The 16,733-nt window shown below is 39.6% G+C and overlaps 1 protein-coding gene across 1 annotated transcript in view; it reads right to left on the bottom strand.

The window, feature by feature from the left end:
* Gbe1 (1,4-alpha-glucan branching enzyme 1) overlaps window positions 1–16,733 on the bottom strand; it is a 241,631-nt gene that overhangs the window by 190,984 nt on the left and 33,914 nt on the right. The window contains exon 2 of the mRNA XM_036203624.1: window positions 4,281–4,450. Coding sequence (XP_036059517.1) covers window positions 4,281–4,450 — 170 coding nt within the window. The remainder of the gene's footprint in view (window positions 1–4,280; window positions 4,451–16,733) is intronic.

Here is a 16,733-nt window from a genome sequence, read left to right as displayed (position 1 = left end):
ATGGATTCCTACAGCTCATCCTATGACATTCACATGCACAATTCAGTGTGTGACACAAACACACATGTACACACACACACACACACACACACACACACACACACACACGTATTTTTTAAAATATGGACCATATCATTTTAATTTCACTTAACAAAACTCTTTAAATCATTGTGCTACTTTTAGTAGTTAAGCATTAAACATAGATACATTTCTTAAAACTTTTAAATCTAATTAATTAAACACCACTGTTAGTTTTAGTAAATCAACATTTTTGCAATAACCATAGCTTGAGAATGTACACTTCATAGTTTCTTACCTATATTCATATTTATAAAACCTATTCTATTCATAAGTATAGCAGGAAATAAAATATCAGTATCACTTTGGATGATATATTACTTTTGGGAGTGGGAGTGTTGTATAAAAATTTATCTGAAGGGACAGTAAGATGGTACAGTAGGTAAGGGAGGTTGCCACCAAGACTTTGGACCTGAGTTTAATCCCATATGGTAGAAAGAGAGAATCAACTCTGCTGCGGGCCGCAGGAATATATCATAAGAACTCAGTTGGTTATGGCAAAGTCACTACCTGGAGGGATCAGGGAATTCCTCCAGAGGAAGCCAAATTCCAAGGAGCTTTTGGTATTATTTGGCTTGTTATATATCAGCTGTATTCTGTTATGAAAATCATGTGTGCCTTCATAGTTTTCCCAATTGACTTTTCCCTAAGAAGTGCTACCAGTGTGGACTTATCACTCTCTGGACATACACATTCCAGGTATTTGGAGAACAGCCTCAGGAAAGGCTTTCTCTGGAATCAGGTATCTTTAGCCACTTTCAGGAACTAGCAGTAATAACAGTCCACATGAATGTCTCCTGATTTAAGGTAAATTCCACAAGGAGACACCGCCTAGGTCAGGTGGACGTTAAGTAATAGCTTTATACAATTCAGCTCAGACCCTCCTTTCTTACAGCCTTACTAACTTTATAGACCTCTAACTCCTTACCTAACCACTTCTAGGAATATTTACATAACCTTCTGCGCTGGCAGCTATGCTCAGCCAGAACCCCAGTTCAAGCCTCCCTGTAATTATCATCATTGCCATCATTGGCCAGGTCCATCCCCAGATGGAGGAAAGTACCTTATCAGAGATACCCCTGTACTCTCTAAGAACAGACTTATGCATACAGGCCACCTATTTGAGAAGGCCTGGTGGATGTGCCAATTAAGCTTAACTTCCTCCTTTCCCAAATCTTACCTCTAGTTCCAGATCTCCCTTTAACTATCACCAGAGGCATCTACCTGTACACAGGTTGCCTGTGACTGAGCACACTTTCCCCCACACTGCAGATAAATGACAGATAGCTTGGACAGATAGGAGCCACAGGAAAAAAGAAGAGAGTTTTATTTTTCTCCCACTGACCTAGCAACTTATAGAATTCTTAACATTTTCTAATAATCACGTTTAAGACTGTAGTTAAACACATAAGGTCCCTCTTTTTAGATATTACCCAAATTTAGCCTTTAGTTAATTCATTTCCCCATTGGTCACTTCTCTTTGGGGTTGCAAATGATAATTAATGGTTATTGCCTCTCTATGTGATTCTTATCAACCCTCCGTTTGACCCTGGAAGCCTGGCTTTGCGCTGCTAAGGGATTACTGCTTGTAAGGGTGTATATACCAGGACTTCCTGGGCACTGGAGGACAGAGAAGAGAAAAGAGAATGGAAGAACTAGATGGGTAAGAAGTTGAGAAGAATAAACTGAGATGACAGAGGAGAAGGAGATGGGAGAGGAGATGATAAGGGAAAGAACAAGATGGATGAGAACCTAGAAGGGGCAGAACTAGATGAAGGAATTAAGATAGAACCTAGAGGGGACAGCAGATAAGTGTAGAGAGAAATCAGGGAAGAAAGGAGCTAAACACAAAAACAGAATATAAGCTTGTAACTGACACAGAATAATAAAGTATATGGACTAAGGAATTTCATGCACATAGATTGATTTCTTTTCATCAAAGTTTAGTTATCAGCTGGTTGTAGATTCTTCCCAGACCCTGGGAGGGGACTCTTGAGTGGCTGGACCCCCATAGTCCTCGATACGACTCCTGCAAGATACGTTCTAACCTTCACAAGCATGGTATGGTACACATATACCAACAGACATACAAGATAAATAAATGGGGAAAAGAAACCTTCAACTTTAATACTCTCTATCAATATATTCTCAATGAATATTCACAGTGTGATAAAAGGAAATAAAAAGGAACAATAAAATTGAGTGCCAGGGATTATGAATTAAATGTTAATAAGAGATCTGGTACCTAATATGGCTATTGAGAATTTGAAATGAGGTTAACTAATGCTTCTAAGAAACTGAAATTTACATTAATTTCATTACTTTATTAAATTTAATATTGAAAACTGTTGTTCAAGTCAGTTAGTAAGAAAATTTTAACTAAGGTGAAAAAATTCTGGGTCTCTGAGTCTGCTCTTAAACTGGCGATTTTGTTAAGTCAAAATGCCTGCTAAGTATTTCTTACGAAAAATCAGCATCTGTGATCAAATTTAACATAACCAGATTTCAAAGACATGGTACAAAAGGAGAAAAAAAAAGTTTCTGTTAATAAGTTTTAAAACCAATGTATGGTAATTTCATAATGCCTTTATATATTGGGCTAAATAAAATATTATAAAAACTCATTAAAATGTTCTTGTACTTCACATTACTACTAAAATTCTTGAATTATGGAAAAGGGATGAATTTCATTTCTCTTGGACAGTACTGCCTTAGAGAAAACCTGAAACTTCTGCTAAATTCTACCTTTTTTTTCAAGACAAGGTCTCATTATATAGCCCTCAGCTGGAACTCACTGTGTAGCCCATAATTGACCTCAAAGTCATAAAGAACTGCCTACCTCTGTCTCCTAAATGCTGGAGTTAAAGGCATGCTGTAAGGTGTAAATAAAATCTTGAGCTAATGAAGTCCTGCTTGACTGTGTATTGTTTGAAATTAGTCCATCATACCGAGAAGGAAGGCCTGGATCCCTTAGGAAAATGACCAGGCCTTCCACACATGGGTAAGGCTTAAAGGAACTGGCTAAGACTCCTCTGGATTGAGTGTGAGTGTGGCCAATGAATGTAAGTATAGGTGCTTACCAACAACAGACCAATGTGTACAAAACTTAGCAATTCCTGTATGACTGCAGCCTGAGACTGCCCCGCCCCCACAGAGGCCTCTGACCCAAACTAGCTAACCCCTGCCCTTGTGTTGTACAGAACAAGCATGCTGAATTTCACGTTGCTGTTATAGTTGACACCACTCCATCAGAATGTGCAGAATTAACCTACCCCAGCCTTTCTGTGTGATGTATCGGTGTGTCTACCCTTTCTTCACCCCAGTCAGGTTTCCATACCCAAGTCTCATAGGTCCAGGGGGCCTGCATGACCACCTTTGGCTTTGGTCAATTCTTTAAGGTATGACTCACATGCAGAAACATCTACTTTTGACATATAATTCTATATAGTTTGAATAATACATGTAGCCACATAACCACCTGTAGTAGTTTGAATGCAATTGGCCTCCATGAGCTCATAGAGAGTGGCACTAGTGGGAGGTGTGGCCTTGTTGAAGTAGGTGTGGCCTTGTTGGAGGAAGTGTGTCACTGTGGAGGTGGGCTTTGAGCTCTCTTTTGCTTAAGCTTCAATCAGTGTCACAGTCCACTTCCTGTTGTCTTCTGATCAACACCATGTCTGCCTGCACATTGCCATGCTCCCCACCATGATGATAATGGACTGAACCTCTGAAACTGTAAGCGAGCCACCACAATTACATGTTTTCCTTTATAAGAGTTGCCTTAGTCATGGGGTCTCTTCATAGCAATAGAAACCCTAACTAAGATACCATTGATGGTGGTCTGAATGAGAAATGTCCCCATAGGCTCATTTGAACACTTGGGTAGCCAGTTAATGGTGCTGTCTGAGGAAGAACGTGGCAGCAATGTAGGGTAAATTGCCAGCACGCTTTCTACCACTATCTTCCCACAGCCTGTTATTCCTTGTGCCTGGTATTCTAGAAAGTAAAGATTCATGAATTCGGGTATCACAGGAGAGCAGAAACAACCAAACCACATGAGTAAAATATTTCATGAATCCTATGACGCTAGCTGAAAAGTCAGATAACTATTTGAGTCATTAATATTACTATAATAAACATGCAAATTAAGTCTGCATGACAGAGAAATAAAATATTAATATCTCCAATGCTTTCCAAATACTCACTGAAGTCTCCAGTGAGAAAAACTCCTTCTGCTCCTGGGGCCCATTCTTTGCAGTAGATGCCACCGTCGGCACATCTGTGGATGCCAAATGACTCGTAGCCTCGGGAAAACTTTTCAATTCCCCCTTCACTCTTGCTAATGTCACTCAGAACCTGGGTAAACTTCTTATACCTTTGAAAAAGGACAATACAAAAGAAGTTAGAGATTCTGTCTTCCAAAACAAGAACGTCACAGTCAAATCAGCAAGAAAAAAAAATTACAGCAAAGTTTTACCAAATTTTCCTGCAATATAGGGCAGAGGCTTTGCCAGCCATCTGGCCTCTTTGTCACAGCTACTCAACCATGTCTCTGAAGTAAGAAAAGGTGCCACAAATAATATGTTAATTAGAGGCTTGGTTGTTTCCAATAACCATATATTTACAAAAAAAAAAAAAAAAAAAAAAAAAAAAAAAAAAAAACCAGGAGGTAGCAAGTCAAATTTGACAGGTAGGCTGTAATTTGTCTGTCCTTAACCTAAATCATCTGATCATGCAAAGAACACATATCATGTCACATCAGAAAAGCCAGTAAGCATAGAATAAAACGGAAGATTTCCAAGCAGGGAAGGGCACAGCAAGCATATTGCTGCTCCTGACCCTCCTCTAGTTCCCCAGGATTCCACGATCTTTACTGTTATGTTTATAGATAGATAGATAGATAGATAGATAGATAGATAGATAGATAGATACAAATAACAATAAAACCCTACTTATTTCATTAGTTAATCCTTATTTATGAAGCAGACTTGGAGAAACAAACTAGTGAAATTAAAGTATAAAACTATGAAGCAGTTTATCATGTCTTAGGGTTACTACTGTTTTGATGAAATACCATCACCAAAGCAACTTGGGGAGGAAAAGATTTATTTGGCTTCCAAATCACTGTTCATCATTGAAGGAAGTCAGGCAGGAATTCAAACAAAGCAGGAACCTAGAGGCAGATGTTGATGCTCTGAAGGAATGCTTCATACTAGCTTCCTTCATATAGCTTGCCCAAGACCCAATACCACAAGCCCAGGGAGGCCCCACGTACACTGGGCTAAGTCCTTCCCAACATCAATCACTAATTAAGGAAATGTCCTACAGGCTTGCCTACAGCTCATCTTATAATGGCATTTTCTCAACTGAGACTGCTTCCTCTCTGATGACTCCAGCTTGTGTCAGTTGACATAAAACTAGTCAACACACACACACACACACACACACACACACACACACACACACACACACACACACCTTTCATATAAAAAGTAAAGTTGCCAGAACTACAAGATGAATCTCTCTATAGCATCTCCTGTAAATCTCGGGGGTGAAGAAATGAAATTCCCAGAAAGATGGTATGATTCTAGATGGAAATACACAGGGAATATAAAATCTAGGGTGCTAACAACAACCAAAACAGGTAAAAGTGAACTTAGTTAAATGTTAAATAGACATGAATATATATATATATATATATATATATATATATATATATATATATATATATCAATCATGCTATAAACTAATTGAACTTAAAAATAAACCTAACAAATGTAAACTACGGTACTATATAACAAATAAAACAATGAGAATTTAAATGTAACTGAAGACCTAAAGAAAGAAGTCAAGACAGATAAATGACTCAGTGAGTACTGGTGCTTACTATCGAACCAACTGACCGGAATTTGATCCCTGGAACCTACATAATGAAAGAGGAGAATCAACTCCTATAAAATGTTTTAAGTCCTGTACACACACACACACACACACACACACACACACACACATTAAATGTAAAAAAGTAAAGAAAAAGAAATTATAATAAATAACTGATGAATTAGAATGACTAAAAATTACAAGTTATATATAATTAAGTTATTAGTAATTAAAGTTAGAAAATGAACAAAATATTGAATAGATTAAAATAAGCATCCAAAATAGAGAGAAAATAAACCAAAAGAGAAGAGGTGGTGACTCAGAAAAATAAGATAAAGTATAACGAAAAGATGTATTTTCTTAAACAATTAAATCCATATATGAAGAAAAGAGCATGTTGTATGTTGCACTTTGAATATGGAATGTTACTCACGGGATCATCTGTTCAAGCCTCGATCCCCACCTGGTGGCGCCATTATGAGAACTTTTAGCAAGTGGCACATAGTTAGAGGAAGGGGCTCACTGAGCTGGTGGTTGGGGAGTGTCCTTCTGAGCTATATCTTGCACCAGGCCTCTTGGCTTCCAGACAGCCAGGAAATGAACAGCTCTGCCATCCCACCGTCTTACTACCATGATATTCTCTGCCTTACCTCAAGCTCAAAACAGCGGAGCCAGGCACAGGCTATTGCAATTGCTCCTGGTTGCCCATCAGAACCAAAAGGTAAGAACCTCAGGCTGAAGATTCTAATTACAAGACATGTAGAAATCAAGGCAGAACTGGGCTGGAAGGGTTCTCTCTGCTGGCCATGTCTCAGAGTACAGGAAGGTGCTAATCAGGCTGATAAAGAGAAAAGTCATCAACCGTCTCACTCACCTGCAGGCCCTGCATGCTAATAACCAACGGACCAGGCAGGATGAGCCCACTGGTACAAAAGTGGCAACCCACAATTTCCTGATTGGATTTCAGGCCTGCTCCACAGGCGGGAATTCACACTTGGTATTGAGTTAAACGTCTGTGGTTACTCAAGTCAGTTTGTCTAAGTAACTTAGGTTTATGCCCAGAGGTTAGTGCTGCTGTGAGCTTAAGTTCCAGAAGTTTCTTCTCTCAGAATCAGCGGTAATTACTTCAGGGACTCATAACTGGTCAAAGTGCTGAGAATAAGTGACTGTTGAATGTCAGCCCTAAATTGGACATCTATAACACCACCACCTCTCTTCACCTCACCTTCCCCACTCAGCACCTTCCAAAGCTCAGGAAACATCGCAAGGGAGGGAGTAGAGAATGTAAGCTCCAGAGGAAGAGATACTATCATCCCAGCTTGATAACGCTTTTAGACTCATGAGCTCATAGCAACCGTGAGTTTACACACAAGACTGGCTCATGATTGGACCTATTACCATTCTGTCATAGAAAGGGGAGGGTTTTATGAGGGGCTGAAGATTTGTACACAATTAATGATTGCTTGTAGAAGAGAGGCATATAAGCTCTCACTCCTTTCTTGGTATCTATGGGTAGCTAATGATTGCAGGGGTAAGGTTCCTACCCTACGAGTAACCCTTCATCAGTATTGCTAGGAGAAACAAAGCCTGACTAAAATCACTGGTTCAGAAAAAGAAGAAAGAAAAGATTGAGGGACTATGCACTGTGGCTACACCACAGGGAAACTCTGGAACAAGAACTGCACTTACAAAATAGAGGGCCTCAACTGTTAGAAAAAAAAAAAAAAAGGTAAATTTGAAAAATAAAATATTAGCAATGGATTTTTTATTTTATTTCAACTTCATTTCTTAAAATAGGTCAAATGAGTTAACATTAAATGTGTCATACTCATTTCACTCGTGTTTTATGGATTTTTTTCTGCATCCTTCTACCAACAGACAAGCATAGAAAACTAACACGAATGCCATTCTTTTGAAGTATTAATGATTTTGAAGAGAGGGAAACTGGCTTGTGTGTTTGTTTGTTTGTTTGTTTGTTTTTCTTGTGCAAGTTTTCTTTACTCACTTTTCTCTACTTTGCTCTCTTTTTCATTCATAAAATGTAATACTTTAAGAAATTAGTTTTCCGTAACTCTTACGCATTTTAGATTAAGTCCGCTAGATATTCTTATATAATATCCATAAGATTTTCACTAGGTATGCAAAACTGTGTTTATAAAATTTACAGAACTGGCTGGGCGGTGGTGGCGCACGCCTTTAATCCCAGCACTCGGGAGGCAGAGGCAGGCGGATCTCTGTGAGTTCGAGGCCAGCCTGGTCTACAGAGTGAGTTCCAGGAAAGGCACAAAGCTACACAGAGAAACCCTGTCTTGCAAAAACAAAAAACAAACAAACAAACAAAAAATGTACAGAACTGAAACCATGTACTAATGAATTATAAGTGTGTGTGGAGGGGTGTCTAGTAATACACAACTGGAAGCCTGTCATTGAAATGCCATCCTTAACATCACAATCCTTTCTAATAAGATCAAAATTGTAAGCGTTAAAAATAAGTCACAGAAAATGAAAATAAATAAAGCCAAGAAGGTCCAAATGTGAGCCTTCAGCTCCAATCCCTACCAAAAGGCCAGCCAGTGTGGACAGGATGCAGTTGGGGTGGCTGCACCGATTTTCAAAGTTCTTTGTTGGAATACAAAAGAATAATCTGCCATCTGCTGTGGATATCGCTCTGTTTAAATAAAATGCTGATTGGCAAGTGGCCAGGCAGGAAGTATAGGCAGGACAAGCAGAGAAGAGAATTCTGGGAGGTAGAAGGCTCAGAGGAGAGACACTGCCAGCCGCCGCCATGAAAAGCAATGTGTAAAGACACTGGTAAGCCACAAGCCATGTGGCAAAGTATAGACTAACAGAAATGGGTTAATTTAAGATAGAGGAAGTAGATAACAAGAAGCCTGCCACAGCCATACAGTTTCTAAACAATGTAAGTTTCTGTGTGTTTACTTGGTTGGGTCTGAGTGACTGTGGGACTGGCGGGTGAGAGAGATTTGTCCTGGCTGGGCCAGGCAGGAAAACTCTAACTACAGCCATCTATTATTAAAATTTCAAAACTGCTTTATGCGAGTAACTCCCGTTTTAGAAATGTATTCTTTAGACACATCCCACAAGAGGTAAAAGTGCCTATGTATGAAATTATGGCACTGTTTATAACCAAGCCATGGGAAATGATCTACTTGGTTTGCAATGGGAAGCTAGTTGAATGAAATTACAAAATATCCCAGTAGTAAATGGCAAGAGGGCCTCTAGGAAGACTGTGGTCAAACAAATGTGCTGAAAAGGGATAAAGTCTAAGGGAAGCCCAGACTCACTGCAGTGCGTGTCCAGAGAGCCAGGCCAGGTTCTGGGTAAAGCAGAGCGGGCCCTGTGCACATGAGGCACTGAACACAACGTCAGGGACACAGGGCGATAAAAGAACGTGACTGAGCTTGGCCCAGGAATGTTAGAAGCAGCCGGAAAACAGAAGCTGCATTGAGATGGACCGCCCAGTCCCCACTGCGGACCAAGGCCTCCAATTCGCAGCTGCACTTGCAGCTCTGCCCTCTAGCATGCTTTACCCACTCAGGTAAATCAAGGTTAAAAAAAAAAAAAAAAAAAAAAAAAACCAGTTTCCTATCAACTTAACTAGCAGTGGTAACAGTTTCAAAATAACTAAAAATAATGACCTAGACCTAGGCACATAAAGGAGGTTACACATCTGAAAGGCTACCAAAAACTTTAAAATATGTGAAAAGTTTCTTCCTTGTTCAAAATAGCCCCCCATAGATCCAGTCAGATCCATTTCTTTGAATGTGTTTTATTTCACTGGGATCCTTTTTAGATCCAATTCTTTCTTAAGGAAATTCTAATTCAGAGAAACTGCCATTAAATAATAATCATACAATAAAATGAATAAACAATATGAAACAACTAAACAAAAGAAATCAGGATTGAGGGCGAAAAAATTAAAATTATCATAATATAAAGAAAAATATTTAGCTTTAAACAGCATAAATTCCTAGATGTTAAATAAATATAATTTTGTTGCCAACCTACAAATGAAGCATTAAAAACACATTCTTAGATTTAAGCATTTAAAAAACTAATAATTGTTACAAAATTTGCTAAGATGATGTTGCAGTACTTCATTTGGTAAGGTTTCGATGGAAACAGGATTATAGCACTCTATTACTTCCACTAAATATCTTGGCTTCCCTCAAGGTCAGCCCCGTAGCTTCTAATACAGGAATACACATTCCACTTTGAAATCGCTATGGCTCGGAAAAAAAGAAAATGCCTGGGGGCACGGCAAGCTCATCACGCCTGTGTCCTCTCGGGCTGCAGTCATCTCTCTCAGTATTTTTTCTACGAACTTACAGGATACTTAAAAAGTAGGTCAAATTTTGGTAACCAACACTGTATTATGATGTTACTATTGCATGAAGCATTTTGAACAGACATGAAAAAATATTGTAAATACTATCAGAGGCAATCTACATTAATTAGCCATTTTTTTTTTTATAAAAAGGGAAAATAGAGGCACATAAATACAAAAGTTATCAAGGTCAAGAAAATAAAACCAATTGGGAGGTTATCGTTATTGGCCCCAAGAGCTATCTTCGATAAAACCTCAAACTAAAATCGCCTGTCCTTAAGAAGACAAGGCTTATGTTGAACTCCTCAGGCTATTCATCTTACAATGAGGAGTAACAGCAAGACAGAACAACAGCGTCAACTCTAGAAATAAACAGTCCGGGGTTATTTTATTTTAGCCTCTTTATGTGACCCTGAATAAGCCACTTATGTTCTTTCCTCTTCACTTCCTGCCCCCTGTTCAATGCAGAGAAACCTCATGGGTCATGGGGGATCCATGAAGGAAGGCACAGTGGGATGCTTCCCACAGCAGCCAGCAAGTACTCAGTAGGCACTGCCTGTGGCTGTTCTCCAAATGGAAATGGCAGTGTGCATCATGGTTGTTTTAAATGGAGCAATTCCCTTTTATTTGTAGCACTTGGTTAAAGTTTAATGCACATGTTTATTAGGGAACATTTATGTTTTCCTCCCAAATTCCAAAGGTCTCTGAGACATGGACCGAGTATTCCACCTTGACTGTAATATACAGCTTTGGGGAAATCTGAGTTGAAAAAAAAAAAAAAATGATTGAATTAATTAAATCAATAAGGAGACTACCGTAAGAAAGTAAAAGGAAATAAGAATGTGAGGGGAAAAAACGGAGTGGTTAAAATATCTGTTTTTCCAGAAGATGACGTATACTAGATCCTATGTCAGTAGTCAAGATCCAATGTAATACCACAGTTACATAGTAGAAAATGGTTCGGACCTTAACTGAAAATGTCTCTGATGTAGAACCCGTTCTCAAGTACTAATGAGTGAGTGCGATAAAAATACAAGCAACCCTTGGGAGAAGTTCTTTCCTAAGTAGCTCAGACTATGAGATTTTATTCTATTTTCTGCTTCCGAGAGGAAATTAACTATCCAGGCAAGAACCACAGGAAGGTAGAGGATCAAGACAGCTGTCTAGTAAGTAATGGGTGGAGACTGAAGAGAAGGGCAGGAAAGCCTGGGCTGTTAGAAGAGGAAAGAGCTTTGAATCTGTCATTAAGTAGATAAGGATGTTGGGTGTTGTGCTGCTTTGCCTGAGAATGGCCTCCATAGGCTCTCATGTTTGAATTCTTGAACCCCAATTGGTGGAATTGTTTCAGAAGGATTAAGAGGTGTGGCCTTGTTGGAGTAAATGGGTCTTAGGAACAGGCTTTGAGGCTTCTAAGGCCTTTCCAGAACCTCCCAGGGATGTCTCTTCCTCCTGCCTGCTCCAGCTGCCTGGCACCTACACTCTTGGCTCTGCCATCATGGTCTCTAAACCTTTGAAACTGTAAGCCCAAAATAACTCCTTGTTCGATAATTTGCCTCTGTCATGGTGTCTTCTCACAGCAACACAAAAATACTGAACACAGATGTTTAGCAGAAATTTTTTCTTACAGTGAAAATATCCACAATACACAGAAGTATACACATATTGAGGTTGCCAAATGATGGTTAGGCATTTTGTGTCCCTCAATCCAAAGCAATTATTTAACAACAAATAAACAAAATTCCAATACTGCATCTCCCCAATGCTTGAGTTACTGGGATATATACCACCACAATTAGCAGAGAAATATTTTAATGGTAATAATTAGAAGGGCAGTTTTTGCTAGTTATGGATCTATCAATTAATAAGGTCTTTATTAAAAAGAAAATAATGAAAGCACTGTTATCCTTCTGTTATACAAAACTGATCGTTAAAAGTAACTTAAACTTTGACATCCTGGTACATGTCTGCATTAGTCAGCTTTATGTTACTACAACAAACACCTGAGGCAACTAACTTTATAAAGAGAAATAGTCTAGAGCCCTACATGGAATGTCTGGATCAACCCCACAAAGCCAGGGAGCATTACAGAGGAGCAGGTGAAAAACTGTAAAAGACATGATGGAGAGTAGCACCACGAAATGCTGCCTTCTGATTACAAAGTCACTGTGGCAATCGTGAGTGAAAGACCCCCACAAAAAACCCAAAAGAGCTGAGGGAAGAGATATCGTAAAATAAACAGAACTGAGTCAGTTCCCCCTTCCTGGAGAGGTGAAGTCAGGTGTTGTCAGAAGAACAAAGCCAGGATGTCTGGTGGTGACCAATTAACCACGAGATGCCCCTCTCTGGAGATAACGTGACCGGACCCCGGAGATGGGTTGTAAAACTCCTGACAGGGCAAACAGATAAGCTGAAATAAGGCAAAGTCCTGGCCCAGGAAAAACTGGACCAATCAAGGATGGACCCATACTAACCACCTCCCCTCTAAGAAATTTTGTGGGGTTTGCCTATAAAAACTAACTTCCCTAAGAAAGAGTAACTCTCCTCCCTGCCTTGAGGCATTGGGTATGGTAGACAAGGGTTCCCTGCTAGCTTGAATTACATACGTGTGCGCTGGATTGAATAAACCTTGCTTTTGCATTCTGGTATGCTAGTCCTTGGTGGTCTCTCTGGGGGTCACGATCTGGGCAAAACAGTGAGCACATAGCTGATCTAGTTACCTGTGCAAGAGCTGCACAGATAAAAATGAAAATAGGAAGGAGAATAGTTGTGATAAAAGGGGGGGGGGGTCACCAGAAGTGGAAGGAGAGTAAGAGAGAGTGACAGGGGATAAATGTGATCATAAAACATTGTTTACATGTATAAAAAATACCTTTAACTAAATTAAAAACCAATAATTTTCTGTACAGGGAAAAGTTTCAAGTCTAAGGTCAAACAGCCCTCTCAATTCACCCTCTGATGACACTGGCATCACGTGGTAGAGCACGTGAACAAAATGGGTACATCCCAAATTGTGGGAGACAACAGAATCCCACATCTGTAAAGGCATGCTTACAAGGACTTAAGTACTACTCACCAGCCTGCACATTCTATCTGTCCATACGACCTTTACATGGCTATTCAATATCCAAACCATACCAATATGTTTTCTTATTTTCAAACACTTTTCCTTGTTTTTAAATGCCACTAATTGAGATAAATGCATGAATTTTTTAACATTCCTTTTCAATTTCTGGAGGTTTTCTAATATTTATTCACTTTAATATACAGTGTAGTCACCTAAACATTAATGCAATTACAAGACAATGTTATGTTGTAGAATATTATGTTAAGATGTGTTACATTTGTTTATGCCAGGGAACATTTGGTTTAATGATGCAAAGGTGTGTTGCATTCCTTTATGCTGTATTTTGTTTAACTCTGTGAAGCTGTGTTATTTTGCCTGTCAAAAACACCTGATGGTCTAATAAAGAGCTGAACAGCCAATAGGAGAGCAGGAGAAAGGATAGGCGGGGCTGGCAGGCAGAATAGATAGAAGGAAAAATCTGGGAGGAAGAGAGGAAAGAACAGGAGAACAAGGAGGAGGATGCTAGGGGCCAGCCACGCAGCCACCCAGCCACCAGCCACAAAGCCACGCAGCCACCCAGCCACCCAGCCACCCAGCCACCCAGCCACCCAGCCACCCAGCCACCCAGCCACCCAGCCACGCAGCCAGCCACGGAGTAAGAGTGAAAGTAAGATACACAGAAGGAAGAAAAGGAAAAACCCCAGAGGCAAAAGGTAGATGGGATAATTTAAGTTAAGAAAAGCTGGCAGGAGACAAGCCAAGCCGAGCCTGGCATTCATAAAGACCACGTGTATTTATTTGGGAGCAGGGTGGGGGGGGGCCCTCAAAAGAGTGAAAAAACAAACCAACAAACAAAAAAACCACCCACCCAACCCCAGTGCTATATTCCACAACATTACCCATGACAATTCTCATCCAGGGGCAATGAGAAGGATGGCTCTGAACGCAGGTATTCACGCACCAACCTGGCTCTGAGTTTGATTCCAGTATCCCACAGGGTGGCAGAAGGGAACTGAGTCCCAAAGTTGACCTCTGACCTCCACATGTTCGGTTCTGTAGCACTCATGCACATGCCTGTGGCACATGGGCATCCAGTATCCACCCCCTCCAAAACCTACACAGACACACACACACACACACACACACACACACACACACACAAATGCAAACCATGAGACCACTACAAAGAGTTAACTTCTTGCTTTCTGAGATTATGAAACAAATTTTAAAAAAAAAATTAGCATACAGTCAAAGTTATTTTTAAAAATGGTCTCTACAATAACAGAGCAAAATGATGCTCATACAAAAATTATTTACAATTTTCAGGAGGAAGGAAAAGGAATTCCACTGAAAATTGCTGTCCTTTAAAAAGTGGAGTTGTTCTTACCTACAGTCGTGTCCTGTCAGTAAATAATGGCTGCTCTTCATTAAATACTCTTTCCTAATTCTGGCACTGAGCCACACATGAGCAAGGCAAGAGACCACTGCTAAAATCCTCTCAGGTCTAAAATCTCCCCTTTGTAGTGAAATATTCGTAAATTTACAATTACTCAATATGGTAAACTTGATGATTTTACTTAAAAAGCTATATAGAACTCATTTCTTTTTAATTATCAAACATTTATTGCTAGAATTCTACTTTTTGACTGGAAATGCTACACAGTTGAGGAAATACAGGGAAACACCTACTATATAGCCATTAATGTAAACATATTTTGACTTCTTAACAGATTAATTAATTATAATAAGTTAACGAAATGTAGGAAGAAATTAATTTTAATCACTGTGCCTTGTCTCGTGGTTGTGAGCAAATTAATAATGCATTGCCCTTGCAGTTTACTAAGGTATGATTAATGGTTAATAATTAAAATTCTGGGGGTCTTCTGGCAAAGTGAGAACATGATTGCCTAACTAGGAAAAAAAAAATCCTCTGAGTGCAATAAATCAGAATTACCGAAGGTAAACCCTGTGAGATGGCCCATCTGGTCCGTCCTAGAAGCACCAGGAATTGTCACAAGTGGAAGCTGCCAGCCGCTTTCCCAGGCCCTCTTTCGAGTCACGCTCCTGTTCACGTCTCTGCTACATGCTCTGCTGATTACCATGGAAAAGGGCAGAGCTGTAACTGTTCGACTGACCTTTCAGTTTATTTTCTCTTGTGTAATCTGAAACAGGAGCTAACACAGTCTTAGGCTGCTGATCTCTACAAAGCATTCTGATTTCATGTTTCAACAGTCTTGGCTCAAATAGCAGAGTGCTCTCCTGTGTTCATGTTTGCTTGCTCTGCAGTCACATGGGAACACCAGCTGTATGCACTAGAGACAGAAGTCCTGGGTCCTTTACCCAGCAGACCAAAGTCTGTGATGCCCCTTAGAGTGAATGGCCATCCAACCATCCAACATGAGTGCATGGCCATCCAGCATGGTGAGAAATAATTCCGAGCTCCCATAACCCCGCTAAAAGCTTGGTTTTATGGTGAATTTAGCTGGACCAATAGACTCAAGCACTGTTTAAAAAAAAAAAAAAATTATACTTATCCAAGAAGACAAAAGCAGAAACATTTGTTTGTTTATTTGTTTTAGATAGGGTTTTTGTTTCTCTGGCTGTCCTGGAACTCACTCTGTAGACCAAGCTGGCCTTGAACTCACAGAGATCCACCTACCTCTGCCTCCCCAGTGCTGGGTTTAAAGGCTTTTGACACCACCAGCCAGTTTAGCAGAAACATTTTTAAGAAGTGAAAAGACACATACCCTAGACCTAGTGACCTTGAGGAAAATAAACATGGAGGCTTGAGTTCCTTTTCTTTAAGATTTAAATACTGCATACGAGTCTACAAACACATAATCCATTCGCCAAGCTTATTTAACTCTTACTTTTCTTAGTTGTCTAGTGCATTGATCCAACCAATAAAGTAAAGGGGAAAAAAGCATCTCAACTAAAATTATTTACAAAGGGAAAAAAATGCATCCCAAATAAAATTATTTCTGACACCTGGAATACACACACACACACACACACACACTCAAAACCAACAATTTCATAAATACCGTTTTCCTTAAAATAAAATGCAGAACATAAACCATCTGGAGAATGTTAAAAGGAGTAGTAAATAAAACAAAAGAAATATTGTATCAACAGAAGAAAGCAATCACAATGTTGTATCAACTGGCGCTTTCTGAAACACTTACTATATTCCAGGCATTGTTTCCAGGAGCCACACATGTCAATTTATTAAGCTTCACAATGAATCATGATAGGAAAGGCATTGCTATCATTCACTCTGCACTCTGGGAAAACTAAGGAAGGTAAGCAGTTTTAGCCTTGCTCATGAAACTCATATGTTGGTGAAGCTGGAATTAAATATGGAAT

The sequence above is a fragment of the Onychomys torridus genome, chromosome 12 (genome assembly GCF_903995425.1).
Source record: "Onychomys torridus chromosome 12, mOncTor1.1, whole genome shotgun sequence".
NCBI classification, from domain to species: domain Eukaryota; kingdom Metazoa; phylum Chordata; class Mammalia; order Rodentia; family Cricetidae; genus Onychomys; species Onychomys torridus.
This window is presented reverse-complemented; position numbering and strand designations above follow the sequence as displayed.